At 37.0% G+C, this 23264-nt stretch overlaps 1 protein-coding gene across 1 annotated transcript in view; it reads right to left on the minus strand.

Moving 5' to 3' along the window:
* Nucleotides 1-23264, minus strand: part of PLA2R1 (phospholipase A2 receptor 1) — a 127472-nt gene that overhangs the window by 83195 nt on the left and 21013 nt on the right. The window contains exons 5-11 of the mRNA XM_049772865.1: nt 22210-22323; nt 21074-21214; nt 14546-14740; nt 12626-12783; nt 10056-10058; nt 7662-7757; nt 970-1082 (exon numbers count right to left, since the gene is read on the minus strand). Coding sequence (XP_049628822.1) covers nt 970-1082; nt 7662-7757; nt 10056-10058; nt 12626-12783; nt 14546-14740; nt 21074-21214; nt 22210-22323 — 820 coding nt within the window. The remainder of the gene's footprint in view (nt 1-969; nt 1083-7661; nt 7758-10055; nt 10059-12625; nt 12784-14545; nt 14741-21073; nt 21215-22209; nt 22324-23264) is intronic.

A 23264-nucleotide genomic window follows, 5' to 3' on the forward strand; every position in this document is an offset into this window, starting at 1 on the left:
CTACAGGAATTCTAGTGACCAGTTAGATGTTAATGTTAAGGGCCTCTGGCTTAATTGCCTACCACCAGTTGTTATAGTGAATATTTTAAAAGGCAATGGCTACAGGAAAAAACAAGTGACTTGCTTTGTAAGTATGTGTCTTAGTAGAAAGACTGCAGAATTCTATTTTGTATCTCTTATTTGTGGGAGTTAATTTTCCAGCTCCCAGTTCTTTTGGCACTGACAGTGACATTGAAGTCACTGCTGCTGTTGACATTTCTATCCCCAATTACATAATTGTAGCATACCTTGAACTCTATTGATTGTTAAAAAGGGCAATTTCTCTGTCAGCATTGAAATGACGTCAAAGAAACACAGTTTTGAGAATAAGTGAAAAAACTCTTCAGTATCATTAGATTTAATGTGTTTGCTCTTAAAAACAGAAACAAAAGCAAACCACAACTCATAATACATGAGATTAAAACAACAACAATTGGTGCTGGTGAAAGAGCTCAGAGGACAAATGCAAGCAGGACAGTAGGGTTTCATATCCAGCACTACAGGTCCCCTTATCATAGCCAAGGGCAAACCTGGAAAAGTGATTCAGAAGTAATCAATAAGCTTTGCTGGATGTGACCTCCAAATCAAAGTAAAAACAAACCCTACTCCACATTTAATTGTTACATATTTCTTTGTCTATTGCAGATACAGAGAAGAGTAAGATCTCAGTATAACTGAATGTATCAGAAAAGCTAGATAATGCATTTGTATAGTAAATAATAAGTCATCTTAAATTTTGCTGAGACTCAAAAATCAATTTAGGAATAACAATTGTATGATTTATTTCACTTCAATCAATAATCAAATAATTTAATACCCTAATATATGGCAAACTTTAGTTATTGGCATATTACTGATGGTAGCTAGGTTTTAGGATAAGGAGCTCAGAAAGTACAGTCACATTAATGACAGAAGAAAATGTCTATTTACCTGTTTGTTATGGTAACAAGTGCAGGAGGACAATAATAACCACTGGAAGCATGGTCAAAGCTTCGAAGGACTATGTCAATTTTGTAACAGAATTTTCCATGTCTCTCCCATCCCTTAAAAATGAAAAAGAAAAATTAAAATATATAATAGGATTTTAATAACAATAGTTTTTTGTGGGTGCAGAGAGAGAGCACAGTGGTAGGGTTTGATCTCCAGCATCCCATATGGTCCCCTGAGCCAAGAGCAATTTCTGAGCACAGAGCCAGGAGTAACTGTCTGAGCGCTGCTGGGTGTGGATCCCCCAAAATATTTTTTTGTTTGCACATGCCAAATGAAACACATAAATACATTCTCCTCTGATTCACTCTAAACTCCAAACTTGAAGTTTTGTCTTGATGCTGTTCTATTTATTATATTTTGTAATATATTCACTTCTGTTTTTATATTTACTTATTTATTTTTTTATTTTGGGGGGTTGGGTACCCACTTGCTTGAGGTGGTACTTGAGGAACCATGTGATGCTGAGGCTGTACTGGAATTTCTGTATACAAGGCAGATGCCCCTATCTATCTCTCTAGGTCACTGTATTTATTTTTAATTCTTATAGCAAAATGTTTTAACTAACTGAAAACCTAAAAACCTAAAACTTCAAAGCAAATAAATATAAAGGTACATTCCTTCACTCAGTATATTCCTCTCCATTTTCTCCTACATTTTCTTTCTTCCCTTTTGTCTTTCATATATGCACTGTTCAAACTCAGAGAATTTCACACAGATTCTTTTGACAAGCTGTAGAAATGAAGTGAGACAGGGTGCATAGGTTTGAATCCTATGTTACTTTATTTAGTTTTCTCTTCTGTAACATGGGGATTATAATAATACTCATGGTTGCTCTGAGAACTGTAGGGAAATAAATCAGGTAGCAATCTTAGATTTGAGCTGGGACTCAGTACATGCTAAGAGGACATATGTATCTAGATAATAGTGTGTACTTTTTTTTTTAATTTTTATTGTGATCATAATGGGTTACATATCTTTCACAGTAGTATTTTAGGTACATATTAACATTGAATCAGGGGAATACCCATCACCAAATTTGTCGTCCCCCCATCCCAGTTCCCTTTCTGTAAACCATATACCCACCACCCCACCATCACCCCCGGGCTGCTAGAGTAGGTGGTCCCCAATTTGTCTAGCTTACTATTAGTGGTCATATATCTGTTTGGTCCTGCTACCCTCCCTTTCCCCCCTCTATTTAAGAGGCAGTGCTAGATAAATCGAGTTATGTGGTTTTGTTTGAAGGAAAGAAAAGCAATAGAATGGGGTACAAAATAAGAAAAACAAACAAAAAACCCACAAAAAACAAACAAAAAAAGAAGTCAAATAGCTAAAAATGGGTGAAGACCTTCTAGAGGCTTTCAACCTCAGTTTGAGAGAGGACATGAAAAAGGTAATTGAAACACCACAACAATACAGAAAGAAATATCAAATTAAATATCCAGTGAGCACTACAGCAACAAAGATAAGCACCACACAATAGTCTTGGTTCTGAAATCAAATCATGCCGGAGTGCAAAAAGAAAGAGAAAGATAAGATAAAATAAAATGAAATAAAATAAAATTGGAGATATCAACTTCAATATCTACACCAAATAAAGACGTCAAAAAAATTGATCAGTCAATAAATAAATGTGTGGAAAGATAATTATTTTGTGTTTTTTTTCTTTTTCCCCCTGCATAGGCACATTAAGTATTGGGAATATTATAGAGGGAATTCCCTTGGCCTAGGAGTTACAGGGTTTTCCACCCCTGAAGTATACTGTCATGGGATTAACTATAGTCTCCTTGTATGATCATTTACTCTCCCCTCGGTGCATTTGTGGTATATGGAACACTTTTGTTTCATCTTGGATGGTAAAATCAGACTTTTAAAACTTTCTTTCATATTTATTATTTTATAAATGATCCTAGAGATTACTGAGTTTAGGGACTTGGATAAAGTCACAGATTAATGAGTAAACTGACCTGGAACTCAATTTGGGTATGTTCCACAGTGCTCTTAGATGAATCATAATCATAATAGAGGCTGGCTAAAATAAACAGTAGGGACTGGCTAAAATATTCCTTTAAGTTAAGATTATTTCTAAATCAACAGTCTTTTTTTTTTAAGGAGAAAGTAATTATGCTCAGGCTTGGACAAAGATGACAGAAGTATAGCTGAGCCTTAGGAACAATGGCAGGGGGGCTTCTTTTTTAAAATCATGTTACTGGAGCCATTAGCTTTCTACATTTCAGGAGGTGCTAGGGTATTTTTCAGAGGCTATTCTTGCCTCTTGTTCAGGAATAGACTCTGAGCAACACCTTGATTGTGTTTGCAGGTAAGACTTTTTCTGAGATTTCTCACAATCAGAACCTTACCTCCTGTCCTATTGCCACTGTTTTGTTTTGTTTTTTTGGTTTTTGGGTCACACCCGGCAGTGCTCAGGGGTTACTCCTGGCTGTCTGCTCAGAAATAGCTCCTGGCAGGCATGGGGGACCATATGGGACACCGGGATTCAAACCAACCACCTTTGGTCCTGGATTGGCTGTTTACAAGGCAAACACCGCTGTGCTATCTCTCCGGGCCCGTGTATTTTTTTTTTTTTAATTTTTGGGCCACACCCGGTGACGCTCAGGGGTTACTCCTGGCTATGCGCTCAGAAGTCGCTCCTGGCTTGGGGAACCATATGGGACGCCGGGGGATCGAACCACGGGTCCGTCCAAGGCTAGCACAGGCAAGGGAGGCACCTTACCTCTAGCGCCACCGCCCGGCCCCCCTATTGCCACTGTTATTTTAACTTTTTTCTCCCAGTCTTATTAAATCACATAATTTATTTCAATTTATTTTTATATATTCAACAGTTACAATAAGTTTTATGTTATGCTGTGCTAATATTTGCCATAGTTTAATCAGATAAAAAATGATTTCTGCTATTTTTCTTAGAAAGGGTCTTAGTCTTACCAGTAAATTAAAGAGAATCTGACTTTAGTTTCAGGCCAATTGATTGAGTTCAAACTATATTAGAAAACGAAGTGTGGATCACAGGAGTTCCACATACCATCAGCCAGGATGTAATTCCCACACTTCTGCCACCAACACTTACGGAGAGCTCCAGCCTAAGCCCTCCCTGGATTACTGAGTGTGTTTCAGATGTTGTGTATTTGTTTGAACAGGAGAAAAAAAGGAAAGTTAGACAATTTGACCTTCTGGAGTTTTGGACAAAAGATTCTTTCTCCATTATTATTTAGATCCCAGGTGTTTAGCAAAACAAAATAAATACTAAACAGGCTGAAGAAGGAGGAAAATGCAGCATAATAATAACCAGCAAAACAAAGGACTCTGCTTCAGGCCTTACTCCACACTATAAAGTTGAAAGAATAATTGATTGTATCCATAAAAATTCTTTGTATATTAGGTGCCATTTCATCTTAAGTGAAATGATGGTGACGACAACATTGAAACAATCACACAATTGTTTAACTGCAAAAAGTAACTCAGGAGAGAAGAAATCTTTCTTTTTTGCTCTAAAATGATTAAAATTTATTTTTGACTTAATATTGCATTTGGAGACCCTTCAGACAATTGCATAATAGAGAGTAATTGCTAAAAAGAGTTATACTCATAGACTGAGGCAAAGGAGAGTTAATAGAAACTTCAACATAAAGTTAGAGAACAGAATTTTGGGGATGGGAGTTTGGGCCACACTCGGTAGTATTCAGGGGTGACTCCTAGCTCTGTGTTTAGATATTACTCCTGGCAGGCTCCAGTGACTATAGGCATTGCCAGGAACCCAGTTTGGCTGTGTGTGGCTGAGTGTAAGGCAAATGCACTACCCACTATGCTATCACTCCAGCCCCTAAAGATCACACTCTTATATAGAATATTTAAAAATTGGTAATTCTAGCCTGAACAGGAAAATAGTTTATACAAGTTTGAACACAACATTATTTCTGTTTCTGTTGTGTAAGAGGTTAATCACAAATAAAAAATGTTGAGTTGTTCTAAAATACACTTTTGGCCAGTATTTCTGATCAAAGAGATCACCTCAGTGATGAGCTATTTCTACTTCAGGAACTCTAATCATTGGAAAGAGACTCTAAACATGTCAACCATGGCCCACATGCTGTCTATTCAGCTGCAGTATAAAAAGGAGTGCCTATGTTTACATGCACATTAATGACCACAATGCAGTTGCTGAAGAGGTACCATTGCTAGTAGGAACTGAAAAGATTGGATTAAAAGAGAAGGAATTAAATCAAAATTGCATAAAAACTAGATTTAAAATTTTTTAAAGTTTATGTAGTTTACAACTATATAGTATTTATATTAAAGTATTTTGGGGTGGGGGCCGGAGAGATAGCATAGAGGTAGGGCATTTGCCTTGCACGCAGATGAATGGTGGTTTGAATCCCGGCCTCCCATATGGTCCCCTGAGCTTGCCAGGAGCGATTTCTGAGCACAGAGCCAGGAGTAACCCCTGAGCATTGCCAGGTGTGACTCAAAAACCAAAAAAAAAAGGTGTTTTGGGAAGCCCAGAGTCATAGTCATAGTAGAGTGAAAAGGGCACTTACATGCAGCTGATCTGAGTTCTACCCTCCACCTGAGCCTGCCAGGAGTAAGATCTGAGCACAGCCAGATCTTACAGTTCTTACAGATTAGAGGCACAAAAACAAAAAAAGAAAAGATAAAAAAAAATTATTTTTGTGAGACTGGAATAATAGTAGGTGTGGTGCTTGTCTTGCACATGGTTGACCTGAGTTTGATTCCTGGTACCACCTGTAGTTCTCTGAGCCTACCCCGTAATGATCTTTGCGTAGTCAACAATAAGCTCTGAGCAATGCATACAGACACAGACACACACACAGACACACACACACACACACACACACACACACACACACACACACTCACTCACTCACTCACTCACTCACTCACTCACTCACTCACTCACAGATATCTAAAAAAAATCTAAAAATAAAAACTTCCTTTTCTTGGGGTTTTGGTGCCACACCCAGCAGCACTCCTGGCTCTGTGCTCAGAAATCACTACTGGAAGGCTGGGGGTGGGGACCATATGAATGCCAAGGATGAAACCCGGGTTGGCCATGAGAAAAACTGTGCTATTGCTATTGTTCCAGCCTCTAAAAATTTATTTTTTAAACTTCAGTTATTCCTTCTGTGAAAATTCTCCCTTTTGGGGAGGGTTGGACCACACCCAGGGATGCTTAGGGGTTACTCCTATCCCTGAGCTCAGAAATTACTCCTGGCAGGCTCAGGGACCATATGGAATGCTGGGCATTGAACATGGTTGGTTGTATTGCAATGCAAATGCTGTATCCGCTATGTAATCACTTTGCCCCCCCCCATTCAAGTCTCCCTTTTACTTATTTACTTTATTTTTAATTTCTTAAGGAATTTTTGTCCCTTTCTCTTTCTGTTATTTTTGTAATGATCAGCAGGACACATGTACATGGCCTCTGATCATACACAGTGTGTGGGGGGTTTTCACACTTTAAATTGTGATACTTGCCCCGGGGTTTATGCACACTTCTCAGTGTGCTCACACAGATGATAAAAAAACAAACAAACAAAAACCAAAACTTTGTCTTCTGTTTTTGTGCCATACCTGGCAGCAATGTAGGCTTATTCCTGACTCTGTGATCAGGGATCACTCCTGGCAGGGCTCAAGGAGATATATGGATGCAGGGAACATGGATTGATGATGCATAGCATCTGCTCTACTATCTCTCTGGTCTCATTAAACTTTTTTTTATGGTACTTGAGACCCAAACAACAGAACCATTTACATCACATGTAGAGTAGATCTGAGACCACGGGATAGTATTAGTAGGCTCACCTCAAGGTGGGTGTTCTGTTGCTAAGCCATTTAGGGCCCCCCAAATCTCACTTTTAGATTTAAATGTGTGACACAGAGAGAAAGAGGAGTCAGGGTGGGTAGGGAGCTGAGGGTGGCAAAGAGATAGACTGAGGATGAACACTGATTAGGAAACTTGTCATTTTACTGCAGGATAATTTACTTATTCTAAGAATTTAAACAAGCACTTTCTACCTTTTAAATTTAAGACTACAGTACTAAGTACTTTATTAGAATACACAAAATATGATATTAATTAAATATTATTTATTGCATTTCCAAATATTAAGTAGATTTATAACATGCACTATTTCCTTTCATTATATGTTGTTTGGTATCCAAGAATAGAAAGACAGAAAAAGAAAGCAAGGCTCAGAAGTTTGCACTGTGACTCAAAGAGTGTCTACCATCATTCTGATGTTGCCTGGAAAACTATAGAGACCATGTGTGAGACAAGGCATCATGTCAAAGTTACTTGACAGATGTTGTAACAGGATCGTTTACATTTTTTTAAAATTGCCAAAGGAAAGTTGTCTGGGGTCAAACTTGATGGTACAAGACAATTCTTGCAAAGCTATAAATCCTTTATGAATTTATATCATGTGCCTAGTTGGTCATGGATTGGTAAAAGTAGCCCACACACATTTTAATAAAAAAGAAGGAAGAAAGTATACACAAGGGGAGAAGGATGCTGGAAAGAGTAACTTTTAAATGGACAGTGGGTACATTATTCTAGCTGTGAAGTCCCTGGACTCAGTCACACTGTGAGCAGCACTTACCTCTTGACAACCCAAGTCAGCTTCAGAAAGGACAAGGCCAGGTTTCTTACAAATATAATAAAGATTTTCTTCACAGTGTTTAATTTTCCAGTACCCCTGTTAAGGAGAAAATATTAATGAGTACAACTCATCATTGAAAATGATAGGCAAACCTATTATTCTGAAGAAAAATGATTAATAGTAAGTGTTCTAAGAGCTTCAAAGAACATATATCTTCCATATATCTTCTCTAATGAATGTTTTTATGTCTGGGGTAGGGGTAAAATACAAAGTAGAACTGATTTTAACTACAATTATTAAACTTAAAATTTGTCTGTGAAAGGATGTAGGAAACTTCGGGTCCTTAGTGGTGGGATTGGAGTTGAAAATACTGTGTATCTAAGACTTAATTATAAATAACTTTACAAATCATGATGTCTAATTTTTTTAAAAAATGTTAAATTATAATAAATTTGAAAAAATTTCAGGATAAAATTTTTTCAGGATCTTGCATTGTCTTTAGTAGTAACACAAGGGAATAAATTGATTTGCTCTGTGCAGACAAGTTAGAATGGTTAGTGGACAAACAATTCCAAGACAGAACATCCCCAAAAGGGATGGGGGAACATGAAGAGAGCAGCAACAAATCTTTCCTGGTGTGTACCAGGCTTCTTTTAGATGGTTTTACATATTATCTCAAAATTACTGTGAGAAAGGCATTATTATTCTCATTTTAAAAGTTTATGTTAGTACTGTGTTATCTCTCTGGCCCCTAATGACACATTCTTACTTTCATAAATAGTTTCTCTGTAGGGATTGAGATTCCATTGAGTCAGCCATAGAACATATGTCTAATGTGTATAAGGCCCTGGATTCAATTCCCAGCACCGAAAAAAGTTTGTGTATACAATTGTTGGCTTCTATTCCGTGAAAATGCTATGGGAAATATCTATGTCAACAGGAAATGAGGTCATCTTAAAGAGAGCAAAACTAACAAACCAGCAAAGCATCAAATACTATGGGGGTAAACTCTGGTGGCTTTCAGAAGAGTTTGTTCCAAGCTGAAGAGTTTGAAGAGATCTTTTCATCCTCAGATGTGACTCTGAAACACTGCCTTAGCATTGAGTCTGTCTCTACAATTCATAATAGTCTTAAAAGATGATGCCTTAAAAGATACATTATCTGGCAAAAGCATAATTACTTTGTCAAGTTATTTAAATAACATTTAATAAACTTCTTTGGGGGAAATCAGTATGATATCCTGATGGTCTGAAAGAGTAAGAAACTACCAAATCTCAGCACTGCTCTCACTCTCAGCTAATGATTTCAGCAGGTATCTGATCAAAGAGATTAAGCTTATCTTAAATAATTAATAAACCCTCAAATGACTGAGAACTAAAATAATTTTGTTTTATCAGATTTTTGGGAAATATGAGAGACAAAAGTGGAAACATGGATATAAGTGTGATGTTAAGCCTCCGGGACCATTACATTCATCCCATAATTTTCTGTTGATTCATGGTTTTCAAATCCCCTACATGTGGTGTTGAAACCCTTTCATATTAATAAAATAATGGAGCTTAGAAGCCTTTATAAAGTAATCTCCCAACTCTCAGTTCTTCCTTCCATTTTCACTATGGTGCTTAATGACATTACCATGCAAAGGGTTCTTCTCAAGGCCCTAACCAACCATCAATCTACCAAATCAAATTGAGCAATAATCCTTCATCTTTCAAAAGATCCTTGAATTTGTCAGCCTTTTCCCGAAGTTCATTATACTTATCCAGCCACTGGAAGAGCCTCCAATGTGCCTTCTTTGCACCCATTTTTATTCCTCTTCAACCAATGCACAATTTGCACCACAGTTACTTTAGAAATGAAAATTAGATTATGCCCCTCTTTCTTTTCTTTTCTTTTCTTTATTTTGTTTTTGGGCTACATCCAACTGTGCTCAGTACTTACTCCTGGCTTTGTGCTTAGGGATCACTCCTGAACAATTCAGGGGCAGGGGACAAATGGAGTGTTAGGTATAAAACCTGAATTGGTCACATGCAAGACAAGTCCCTACCCATTGTACTATTTATCCAACTCCAAAGATTATGTCCCTTTTTTTCCTTTAATTTTAATTTGATGATTTATTTTGTCTAAACCCTTAAGTCTCACTTCTCTTCCCATCTCCTATCATCTTCTATCCATTTATACCTTCATGGTCCACTTGTTCTTTTCACAATGATATGACATGACATGCCTTGTTCTGCTTTTACACTATTAGTTCTCTAACTAAAATGTTCATCCTTTCTCTCAAGGACCTCTCTTCCCCTTAAAGTCTTAGCTTCAGTGTGACTACTGTGGAGTGCTTCCTCTGATCAGTGTGCAAATCAGGTAGTGCACATTTCTCACTAATATGTCACTTACTTCCTCAGTGCTATTTTCATCACTATAGCTAACACATATTTCCCTATGTATTCATGTATACTGACTAGCACAGAAACCTCAGAAGGAGCAATGACTACTTGTCCTGGTCTCTGCTACAAACATGTTCTTTCCTTTCAGTCTATTTTTTTTTGTTTGTTTGTTTTTGGGCTACATCCAACTGTGCTCAGTGCTTACTCCTGGCTCTGTGCTTAGGGATCGCTCATGGACAATTTGGGGTGGGGGGCAATTTGGTGTTGCTCGGAAGTTACCTCTGGCTCTGAATTCAGAAATTGCTGCTGGCAAGCATGGGGGACCATATAGGATGCCAGGATTTGAACCATCGTCCATCCTGAATCAGCTGCATGTAAAGCAAACCCCCTACCACTGTGATATCTCTCAGTCCCTTTTTAGTCCAACTTTTAAGAATTGTCAATCTCATCAAAAAATGGGGAGAAGAAATGGACTGACACTTAAAAAGGAAGAAATACAAATGGACAAAAGGCATATGAAAAATGCTCCACATCACTAATCATCAGAGAGATGCAAATCAAAACAACTATGAGGTACCACCTCACACCCCAGAGATTGGCACACATCACAAAGAATGAGAACAAGCAGTGTTGGCAGGGATGTGGAGAGAAAGGAACTCTTATTCACTGCTGGTGGGAATGCTGTCTAGTCCAATCTTTATGGAAAGTGATATGGAGATTCCTCCAAAAACTGGAAATTGAGCTCCCATATGATCCAGCTATACCACTGCTAGGGATATACCCGAGGAACACAAAAATACAATACAAAAAATCCCTTCCTTACATCTATATTCATTGCAGCACTATTTACCATAGCAAGTCTCTGGAAACAACTAAGATGCCCTTCAACAGATGAATGGCTAAAGAAACTGTGGTACATATACACAATGGAATATTATGCAGCCATCAGGAGAGATGAAGTCATGAAATTCTCCTATACATGGATGTACATGGAATCTGTTATGCTGAGTGAAATAAGTCGGAGAGATAAAGATGTAGAATGGTCTCGCTCATTTATGGGTTTTAAGAAAATTTGTGAAAGACATTCTTGCAATAATTTTTTTTCTTTTTTTTTCTCTTATTACGTACCCCAATCTATTGCTTTTCTTTCCTTCAAACAAAACCACATGCCTTGATTTATCTAGCTCTGTCTCTTAAATAGAGGGGGAAACAAAGGAGGGTTCCAGGACCAAACAGATATATGATCATTAATAGTAAGCCAGACAAAGAGGGGTCCACCTACTCTAGCAGCCCGGGGGGTGGGTGACGGTGGGTTATATGGGTTGTAGAAAGGGAACTGGGATGGAGGGAGGACATATTTGGTGATGGGTGTTCCCCTGATTCAATGTTAATATGTACCTAAAATACTACTGTGAAAGATATGTAAGCCATTATGAAAATAAATTTGTGTTTTAATCAGAAACTTTCTTTAACTTACATGTATTATTATAGTATATTAATATATTACATGTTATGTTATGTTACTATATTATGTTATGTTAGTTTACCTCATTATGTTAATCAATTTTGTCCCTTGAATAAATTCTTACAATAAAAAAAAGTATGTGTGTGGCAGTTGTTGCTATTTGTATAGGTACAGCAAAATATGGGAGAAATAGAAAGGAAAAACCTTTGGCCCCCAAACAGGGAGACCTTACTTATGAAGTATTCTGGCATAAGACCAACTTCAGGTTCCAGGCATACTAGGGTGTCTAATCCCAAAGTCTTTCTCTGGGATCCCAGTAAAAGCTCTTTACAATCACGGTTGTTGCTGTCAGATTTCTGTAGTTAGAGATCCTGGTTTCTGTACAAATCCTACGTCGAAGTCAGGGCGACATGAAGTATCTTTTTTTTTTTTTCTTTAAAAAAATATTTTTTTTATTGGGTTTCCGTCATGTAAAGAACACCACCCATCACCAGTGCAACATTCCCATCACCAATGTCCCAAGTCTCCCTCCTCCCCATCCGACCCCCGCCTGTACTCTAAACAGGCTCTCCATTTCCCTCATACATTCTCATTATTAGGACAGTTCAAAATGTAGTTATTTCTCTAACTAAACTCATCACTCTTTGTGGTGAGATATAAGAGAGGAGGTCTGGAAGTTCCAGCTCACTTCATGAAGTTCACCACAAAGATTGATGAGTTTAGTTAGAGAAATAACTACATTGCAAACTAACCTAACAATGAGAATGTATGAGGGAAATAGAAAGCTTGTCTATAGTACAGCGGGGTTGGGGTGAGGAGGAAGGAGATTTGGGACATTGAGATGGGAATGTTGCACTGGTGATGGGGGCATTCTCTACATGATTGAAACCCAACCACAATCATGTTTGTAATCAAGGTGTTTAAATAAAATATTATTTAAAAAAGAATTATTGTCTTTTTAAGCATCATGGTTAGAAACACGTTCGTAGTGGGTTTCAACAAATGCACAACCCCCTTTATCAATGCGACTTTCCTGCCATGCCCTTGATACAGGGTTGACACAGAGGATTCAGTGCAAGTCTGTGAAAGTAAATACTGAAACAAGTTTAACTTACAGTTTGATCAGTTGAGACACATAGTTTTTTCCTATTTGGAAAAATTTTGGGCTCAAGTGTGTGCCAATTAGTAAAGGTGACTGGAGAGCCACTAGACCATTGAAAGGAAACTGGAATTTTACTATTGTGCAAACCAATCCATGTTTCTGAAGCATTTTCTGTAAGAGATAAATGTACATTATATATGTGAACACTAGCATCTGTAAAAGAGAAAATGCACTGGGGTAAATACCACACACTACCTTGGTGTGATTTTTTTTTTCATTTTCTCATGCAATATGACTGGTTTAAGTTTTAGTATAAACTAGCTGCTCAATCATTTTATTCTTGTATTTTCTGAATCTATTGGATACTGATACCTTCTAAGCGAGACTTAGAAGTTTTGTGAACTAAAGCCAATGATTTGCTGTTTTTGTCCACACCTGGCAGTGTTTAGATCTTACTCATGGTTCTGACCTCAGGGATTACTTTTGTTAGGATTTGGGGGCCATATGATGTTCTGGGGATCAACTCAGGTCAGTCATGTGCAAAGCAAGCACTCTACCCACTGTACTATGTTTCCAGCCCTTAAGACAATTCTGTAGGAAGAGTTAAAGCAAACTGGATTGCTGCACCACTAATTATTTCTGAAACTGTATTGGAAGTAGATCTTTAAAGTTTAAAGTTTTGTTTTGTTTTAGCCTATATAGCAAAATAAACTACCGGGATAAGAAATAGTGAAGATTCTTTATGTTTGTTTCTTTTTTTTTAAAAAGCAAACAACAAAACTTTTAATGTTAGTCTAACTTTAAAAGTTTTTTCTTCCCCCATGGCAAAAACAAACAAGCAAACAAAAAGAGCAGAAACATTTAGAACACAGGGGTAAAAGAACTTCTGAAAAAGTCAAAAAGTGTGACAGTCCAGTCAGGGGAAAAAGACTCCACCAGGCTGAAGGAGATACTTAAATGTCACTACTGAGTTTGGGACAGCCACAAAATTCTTTTAATCCCAAGTGCAAAGAATGAAGAAAAATGAAGGAAAAGGCTTTTGTTTTCACTCTATTCCAAGTGGAGCCTAAAGGCTATATTATTATTACAAAATAACATGTATTTTATTATGGAAACTAGAATTTTGAAAAATTAACATAATTCAGCACTCTATGTATATAGAGGTAAAAGAAATTTACATGATGGAAGCATAGGAGTTTGAACATGTCATATGACTTAAACTTACAAAACTGTGGGGTAGAGGAAGAATTCATCTGAGTGGACCATGCGCTTCACATGGAGGAAGCCTGCATTTAATTTCTGAAATGACATGGTCCCCTGAATACGACCAGGAAAAACCCCTTTGAGCTGGGGTGTAATACTGTAGTAGAGTTGAGGATTTAATCCCAAGAACCATTGAAAGAAAGTAACAAATTAAATATAGGAAAAAGAAAACTATTGAAACTCTGCACCTTGAGTCATGGAGATGGCTCAAAAGCATGGAGCCATGCTTTGCATACAAGAACCCTGGGCTTGATACCCAAGTTCTGCTTTCTCTCTCTCCCTGCTCAAATAAACAAAAACACTGCATCCATTTCCATTTTCCAACAGAGTGAAATTATTTAAATCCATTTTGTCTAAAGAATTTTCCTTTCTTCATGTTTGGATTCTAGTGTCCATAAACCAAAATTACAGGTTAACCTTGTTCTTAAAAGTTTTAGAAAGTGAATTTAAAAAGGCAAACTATTTCTGGTATATATGTGATAGGTTACAAAGTTTCTGATTATGTGCCAGGTATCAAAACTAAGTGATTGTCACCCTTGGATATTATTTTGAAGGTTCATGTATATATGCCATAGATAATCAATTTTAAATAACTTAATTATTTTCAACTTCACTAATACAGTAAATATATTATACTTTATACTTTTAAAATCAGACATTTGGCACTTACCATCTTCAAGGAGATTTATAAGAAACTCGACTTCTGCTAATGAAGTTATGTCTATTAACATGCTGCTATTAGACTGACAAGAATACAAAGCTTCATGCCAGTTTTTTTCTTCTTTCTGAAGTTTATAGCAGTTATGGTTGTAGGGATTCCAGCCAGGCTCACATTGGGTAGCATGATACTTCCAAACATCTTTTTTTTTTTTCAAAGCAACCAAAAAAAAAGTCAATGCCATTTTCACAAGTATTTTAAAGAAGATCTAGTGTCCTTAATATAAATATCTATCAATACATGATTAACATTTTTGAAATACAGAAACATAGGACATATAAACCTAGAATTTTATATCTTTAGAGTTGAGAAGAAGCTGATGAATCAGCTCTTCATGCTCCAGGTAAGATATCCAAGGCCTAAAAATGCTAGGAGCATGGTGAGGTCATACAACCGAACTGGAGAGCCAGGGTGTATTGTGTCTGACAATTAGGTATTTTGGGGATGTGGTCCTCCAAGGTAATACTCACGGGAGTCAGAGGCCATTTTATGTCGTTCTTGGCCAACTGGGCAGGATAGTTCATTTCATGAACCCAAGGAACATATAGATGATCAAATCCATGTGCTCATGGATCATTGAGGTCACCATAGTGGTGCTTGGAGATCTCCAAAGCTATATTTATAGGATGTTTGGGGATTATGTAGTGCCAAAGTTTGAATTCAAATCCTGCTATGTGTATGGCATGTGAACCTAACTAGAGAGCTCTCTCTTCAATCCAAAAGTCAGGTTTTGAAATTGTACTTTTAGTGCCTGCCATTAACCTTTTTATTTGTCTCAAATAAAGACAGCATTAGCAATCTAACTAGATACAAAGTCAGGCTGCTGTGCACAGGAAAAGTCCCTGGTTCAGAGATCTGGTCACCTTAATAACTGATGATTTGACTATCCACATTTTCCACAGTTTTAATTATAGTGCTTGCATTTTAAATTGCCAAAAAAAGAGTAACCTGTGAAACCTTAAACACCCTCTACTGAATCCCAAGAAAGCATAATCTGAGATCTGTGCTTCCTCTGCCTATTCAAGATCTATCTGTGTGGCTCTGGGTATATCATGAACATTATTTTGAATTGTAAAGCCTCAAATTTAAAAAGAAGTATATAGGAAGCTATGCATAAATTATATGAAAATATGATATCTTTATGTATATCATGAACATTATTTTGAATTGTAAAGCCTCAAATTTAAAAAGAAGTATATAGGAAGCTATGCATAAATTATATGAAAATATGATATCTTTATGTAAAAATAATTTTGTTTTAGGGGCCATATATGGCTGTGTTCAGGGATTACTCCTGGCTCTGCACTCAGGAATCCTTCCTGGTATAGCTCAGGAGAACATCTAAAGTGCTGGAGATTGAACTTGAGTCACATACCCTAACACAAACCTAACACCTCAGCCTATATTTTTATAGGAAATGTAGATCAGACTAACTTGATCCCCCAAAGGAATTAATGGTAGTGTTTGGTAAGAGCATATACAGTAAGGCAGTATAAAAATAAATTTATAAGAAATTATTGGAAATGGAACCTATTGGAAATAGTTTCATTTGGCTAAGGACAGCTTAAAAAGACAAGGAGAATGACATACAAACTCACTAAATCCCATTTAGCCTTCATAAGATTTAATAATGTCATTTTATAAATGAGATTTGAGTCTATGAGAATCTTAGTATCTGTGAGGAACTAAACCCCTTAAATTACCCAGAGAGGAGTGGATGAGGAGATGGAAAAAGGATTTATTCTCAGTTGAAAACCATTTGAAATCCTGGTTATCTCCACTAGCTCAGAGATGACAAATTGGTTTCATTGATAGGGTCAGCAGTGTCACATGGACTCTGGCTGCCAGAATGCTTTGGTTTTGCTGGCGGCAGTGTTGTGCACATAAGATTTGGGCTCTTACTTTTGGGAGCTTGGCCACTTTATGTGATATTCATCCTAAGTCACAGCATTTTTACTTTATTTTATTAACTGCTACTGGGTGCCTCCTCATAATCTCTCATTTGGTAAGACCTTCCCTACTATTTGGATATAGTTCTCTTAAAGTTACTTTAAGAACTCCAGCAGTAATTAGAATTACAGTGACAGTGGCTATCATCGAATATGGTAATTTTAAATCTAAAGAAAAAAGTCACAGGACCTTGCATGCAGCTGACCCAGGTTTGATCCCCAGCATTCCATATGGTCCCTTGAGCCTGCCAGGAATAACTTCTGAGCACAGAGCCAGGAGTAACCCCTGAGCATTGCCAAGTATGGCAAAACAAACAAACAAACAAAACCCCCAAAGTCATAAACTTTTTTTTTTTTTACCCTCAGTCAGTGGTGCTCAGCTGTTGCTTAGTTCTGCACTCAAAACTCTCTCCTGGTAATCCAGATAGGAAAGGAAGAAGTCAAGCTTTCTCTGTTTGCAGATGACAGGATACTATACTTAGAAAATCCTAAAGACTCTACTAAAAAGCTTCTAGAAACAATAGATTCATATAGAAATGTGGCAGGCTACAAAATTAACACACAAAAATCAATGACCTTTTTATACACCAATAATGATAGGGAAGAAACAGACATTAAGAAAACAACCCCGGGGCTGGAGAGATAGCACGGAGATAGGACGTTTGCAGTTCATGCAGAGGGACAGTGGTTCGAATTCCTGGCATCCCATATGGTCCCTTGAGACTGCCAGGAACAATTTGAGTGTAGAGCCAGGAGTAACCCCTCAGCATTGCCAGATGTGACCCAAAAAACAAACAAACAAACAACAACAAAAACAACAATCCTATTCACATTAGTGTCACACAAACTCAAATATCTTGGAGTCAACTTGACTAAAGATGTGAAGGACCTATACAAAGAAAACTATAAAACCCTGCTCTAAGAAATAAGAGAGGACACCAGAAATGGTAACACATACCCTGCTCATGGATTGGCAGGATCAACATCATTAAAATGGCAATACTCCTCAAAGCATTGTACATATTTAATGCAATTTCTCTAAAGATACTCATGAAATTCTTCAAAGAAGAGGATCAAACACTTCTGAAATTCATTTGGAATAATAAACATCCTCGAATAGCTAAAGCACTCCTTGGGAAAAGGAATATGGGAGGCATTACTTTCCCCAATTTTGAACTGTATTACAAAGCAATATCAAAAGCAATATACAAAGCAATTATCAAAACAGCATGGTATTGGAATAAAAACAGACCTTCAGATTAGTGGAATAGGCTTGAGTACTCAGAGAATGTTCCCCAGACATATTGTCACCTAATTTTTAATAAAGGAGCAAGAAATCCTAAATGGAGCAAGGAAAGCCTCTTCGACAAGTAGTGTTGACACAACTGGTTAGCTAGTTGCAAAAAAGCAAACTCAGACTCCCAGCTAACATCATGTAGAAGGAAAAATCCAGATGAATTAAAGGCCTTGATGTCAGACCTGAAACCATAAGGTATATAGAACAACACGTAGTTTACGTAAAACACTCCATGACAGGTGTCTTCAAGGAGGAAACTGCACTCTCCAAACAAGTGGAAGCAGAGATAAACAGATGGGACTATATTAAGCTGAGAAGCTTCTGCACCTCAAAGGAAATAATGCTCAGGATTCAAGAGCCACCCACTGAGTGGGAGAAACTATTCACCCAATACCCATCAGATAATAGGTTAATATCTAAAATATACAAGACACTCACAGAACTTTACAAGAAAAAAATCATCTAATCCCATCAAAAAATGGGGAGGAGAAATGAAGACAATTTGACATAAAAGAAATACAAATGGCTAAAAGACACATGAAAAAAATGCTCCACATCACTAATCATCAGGGAGATGCAAATCAAAACAACTATGAGATACCATCTCATGCCACAGAGATTGGCCAAATCAAAAAGAATGAGAACAAGCAGTGCTGGTGGGGATGTGGAGAGAAAGGAACTCTTATTCACTGCTGGTGGGAATGCTATCTAGTCTACCTTTATGGAAAGTGATAAGGAGATTCCTCCAAAAACTGAAAATTGAGCTCCCATAAGATCCAGCTATACCACTCCTAGGGATATACCCTAGGAACACAAAAATACAATACAAAAATCCCTTCCTCACACCTATATTCATTGCAGTGCTATTTACAATGGTTAGACTCTGGAAACAACCAAGATGCCCTTCAACAGATGAATGGTTAAAGAAACTGTGGTACATATACACTCAGGGGTTACTCCTGGCTCTATGCTCAGAAATCGCCCCCGGCAGGCACAGGGGACCATATGAGATGCCGGGATTTGAACCACCGTCCTTCTGCATGAAAGGCAAATGCCTTACCTCCATGCTATCTCTCCGGCCCCAATAAATTAATTCTTTAATAGAATCACCATGAGCTACAGAATAACAAATTTGTTTGTGATCGAGTTTCAGTCATACAATGTACAAAACCTTTCACAAGTACATTTTTCCCACTACCAATGTCCCCAGTTTTCCTTCAACCCTCTCTCCTGCCACAGAGGCAGGCATTTTTCTTCTCTCTCTCTCTCTCTCTCTTTTGTCTCTCTCTCTCTTTCTCTCTCTCTCTCTTTCTCTCTCTCTCTTTCTCTCTCTCTCTCTCTCTCTCTCTCTCTCTCTCTCTCTCTCCATCTTCTTTCAGTACTCAGTTCACATTTAGAGTGATCATTTCCAACTATCAATGGTTACTTCTCTGCCCTAACTCTGCCCTACTCCTCCCCCATTTGTGGCAAGTTTCTTACCATGGATTGGGCCTCCTGATCCTCATATCTATTGTCTATGAATATTAATACTATATTATTTTTATATCCCACAAATGAGTGCAACCATTTTGTTTATTCCTCTCTCTGAGTCATTTCACTTAGCATAATACTCTTCATGTTCATCCTTGTGCAAGCAAATTTCATGACTTCAATTTTCCTAACATCTGTGTAGTAGTTCATTGTGTAGATATACCACAGTTTCTTTAGCCATCATCTGTTATAGGGCACTTGGGTTATTTACAGATTCTAGCTATAGTGACTAGTGCTGCATGAACATAGGAGTAGAGGGCTTTTCTGCATTGTGTTTTTAGGCCCTTTCCGTATATTTCTAGGAGTGGTATTCAATTTTTAGAGTGATGTTCAATTTTTAGTTTTTTGAGAAATGTCTCTATTGTTTGTATTATTTTTCAAAAAAGGCTGGAACAGTGAAGATTCCCACCAGCTGTGATTAAGAAGCTTCTGCAACTCAAAGAAAATGTTCACTAGAATACAAAGACTTCCCATAAAATGGGAGAAACTATTCACCTAATACCCATATGATATCTAAGATCTAAGATCACTAGTAGAGCTTAACAAGAATAAAACACCTAATCCCCTCTGAAAATGTGAAGAAGAGATAAACAGATACATCCTCAAGGAAAAAATATAGATGGCCAAAAGGCACAAGAAAAAATGTTCTACATAATTAATCATCAAGAAACCATCAGAAAATCAATATGAAAATCAAAACAATGAGATATCTTACACCACAGAGACTGGTACACATCACAAAGAACAAGAACAATCAGTACTGGCATGGATACTGGCAAAAAGTGACTTTCATACAAAAGTTTTTGGATGAGGCTTTATTATAAAACTCTGAGCAAGTGATAAGCAGATTTCAGGAAGTTAGAGGAACACAATCCAGTTTTATTATGCATGTGGACTTTATCTGGCTATTGTCAAAATGGAACGAGCCCCAAATGTAGTTCATAAAGAGCTTATTTAAACTATCCAGGTCATATTACTTCTCAGTAAGCATTTTTTTTATCTAACATACACAATGATAACTAACATATACATAGTTGGTATCGTCAGTAACTAATGCAATTTGTGCTAAATGCCACATGACATTGATTAATTGTTTCTGTGACCCCATTTCATTCTTGCTCAAGCAGCCTGATCAAACTTGCTCACTTTGTCTGCTCTTGTCCTAACCATATGAGTTATGACCTATTCATCTTTGCCCAGATCTTAGAATGAGTCACTTAGAAGTCGTACCTCTAGTTTTCTACTTTTGCCTTTTATTTTCCCACTTCAACTTCAGTGTGGAGGAGATGTTACTAGTAAGAGATATGCGGTGCAAGAACAGGACACGATGAAGTAAGAAATTTTATAGAACTATTTCCAAATGTATATTTGTTTTCTAGAGTAAACATAAATAAAATTTAAAACTAAACTAGAAAAAGAAGCACATGTTTGTTTTTTAATGCATAATGACTAAAATGATAACTTTTAGAGGAGAAAAATATTTTCTATGCTTAGGTAATTCTGCTCTTTTTAGTAAACACTTAAATTCACTTGTTAAATTCATGGAGGCTGGAATAAAAACTATCTGGTTACACATTAATATAAATATAAAATCAGCTTTAGCTAAGTTTGTAATAAATAAATAGCTAAAAGTAATAGAGGAACATGAATATATTCAAGGGACAAGTAGGCAATTCAAAATCATTTAAAATATAAAATACTTACCAGACACTTCATGATGAGTTTTTAGATACTTTTTGCATACATAAGGCAAAGTAGACTCACAATTCCGGCTCCTCCAAGCATTTGGCAGAAATGAACTGAATGTGCCACAGTTATATTCAATGAATGGATCAAAATTTACTTCTGAAAAAAATAATATGTGCATGTTGTTAGAAGTCAAAGTGAAATCTTTAATATAGATTGCTATGAAGTTGTAACATTTAGTAAATTCTAAAACGTATTACATGATTTTGTAGCTAAAGCATGACCAAGTTATGTTCTCCAGGGAGAGAAAAAGCAGATTTTATTGTTTTAGATCAGAATTATATTTTACAACTTGTTGTTCTCTTTAAAACAACTGGCTGGAGGCTTGGGGAAATAGTTCAAGTGGTCAAGCACAGGCTTAGCTCATGCAAAGCTTTGAATCTGATTTTCTATAACATAATCTATCCTTGCCCCTTCAGCACCAGACTATACAAGATGGACCCTGGAAATTGCCGTGTGTGCTCCCAATGATAAAAATAATAATAAAAACCCAATTAGTTAGATTTTGACTTTGACCCAAATCCTACTAAAATTTTGCTAAATTGGTTATGTATGTTAGGCTCCACATTTTTTTTTCTTCTTTTTTTTTTTTGTTTTTTTTTTTTGGCCACATCCAGTGGCCACACTCAGGGATTACTCCTGGCTCTGCACTCAGAAATCACTCTTGGCTTGGGGGACCATATGGGACTCCAAGGGATTGAACGGCAGTCCATCCTAGGTCAGCCACATGCAAGGCAAACACCCTATCGCTTGCACCACTACTACAGACCTGGGTTTTACTTTTTTTTTTGGGTAAAATTTGCCATACAGAAATTCAAAGAGGATTTAGAAATGGTTCTTCACTACCTTTAAAATAGCATGGCTGGGGTTGAAGGGATTGTACAGTTTGATACCCATATGGTCTCCTGAGCACAACTTAGAGTGATCCCTAAGCACAGAACCAGATATAAGCCCAGCACACAATCCAATATGGACACACACATACACACACACACACAAACACAAATACACATACCACAAACATAGGGGATATACTACTACTATTTGTGTCTATGGGATTTTGCTATCTGTTGAAATTTAGTAAATGGGAGTACCTGGATTCCAGTTCAGATAGCTGAGAGGTGCCTTATCTGACCACTGCCAGCCAGCATCTTCATCCAACTGATTCAGACCCATCCACACTTCCACTGTTTCATTGCCCAAGTGCTCTGAAAAGAAGAAAAATACTGTTACCAACCCTTCAGAAAAGTAGTCAAGACTTTAAAAAGTTTTAAAGTGTGTTTTCTCATATATACTAAAGCATCATCAAAGAGGAAACACCACTGTCTAAACAAGTGGAGGCAGAGATAAACAAATGAGATTACATTAAACCAAGAAACTTATTCACTTCATATGAAACAGTGACTAGGATAAAAAGTCATCCACAACATGGGAGAAACTACTCACACAACAATCATCAGATAGGGGCTAATATCTAAAATATACAAAGTACTGACAGAACTTAACAAGAAAAAAGCATCTAATCAAAAATGGGGAGAATAAATGAACAGACATTTTCTCCAAGAAGAAATACAGATGGCCACAAGGCACATGAATAAATGTTCCACATCATTAATCATCAGGCTGATGCAAATCAAAACAACAATGAGATATCATCTCATGCCACAGAGACTGGCACACATCACAAATAACAAGAAAAACCAACTGCTGGCATAGATGTGGAAAGAAAGGAACTTTAATTCACTGCTGGTGGGAATGCTGTCTAGACCAGCCTTTCTGGGAAACAATATAAATATTCCTTAAAAAACTGGAAATTGAGCTCCCATATTATCCAGCAGTACCACTCCTAGGGATAGGACCACAAAAACACAATACAATAATGCATTCTGTATTCTTAAGTTCATAGCATTGCTATATACAATAGGCAGAATCTGGAAACAACCCAGATGCCAGACAACAGATGAGTGGCTAAAGAAATTATGGTAAATCTATACAATGAAATAATATGCAGCTCTTAAAAAATGAAGTCATGAAATTTGCTTATACATGGATGAATATGGAGCCTATTATATTGAGTGAAATAAGTCAAAGGGAAAGAAATAAACACAGAATAGTCTCACTCATATGTGTGATTTAAGAAAAATAAAAG

This window comes from Suncus etruscus, chromosome 5 (genome assembly GCF_024139225.1).
Source record: "Suncus etruscus isolate mSunEtr1 chromosome 5, mSunEtr1.pri.cur, whole genome shotgun sequence".
Classification (NCBI taxonomy): domain Eukaryota; kingdom Metazoa; phylum Chordata; class Mammalia; order Eulipotyphla; family Soricidae; genus Suncus; species Suncus etruscus.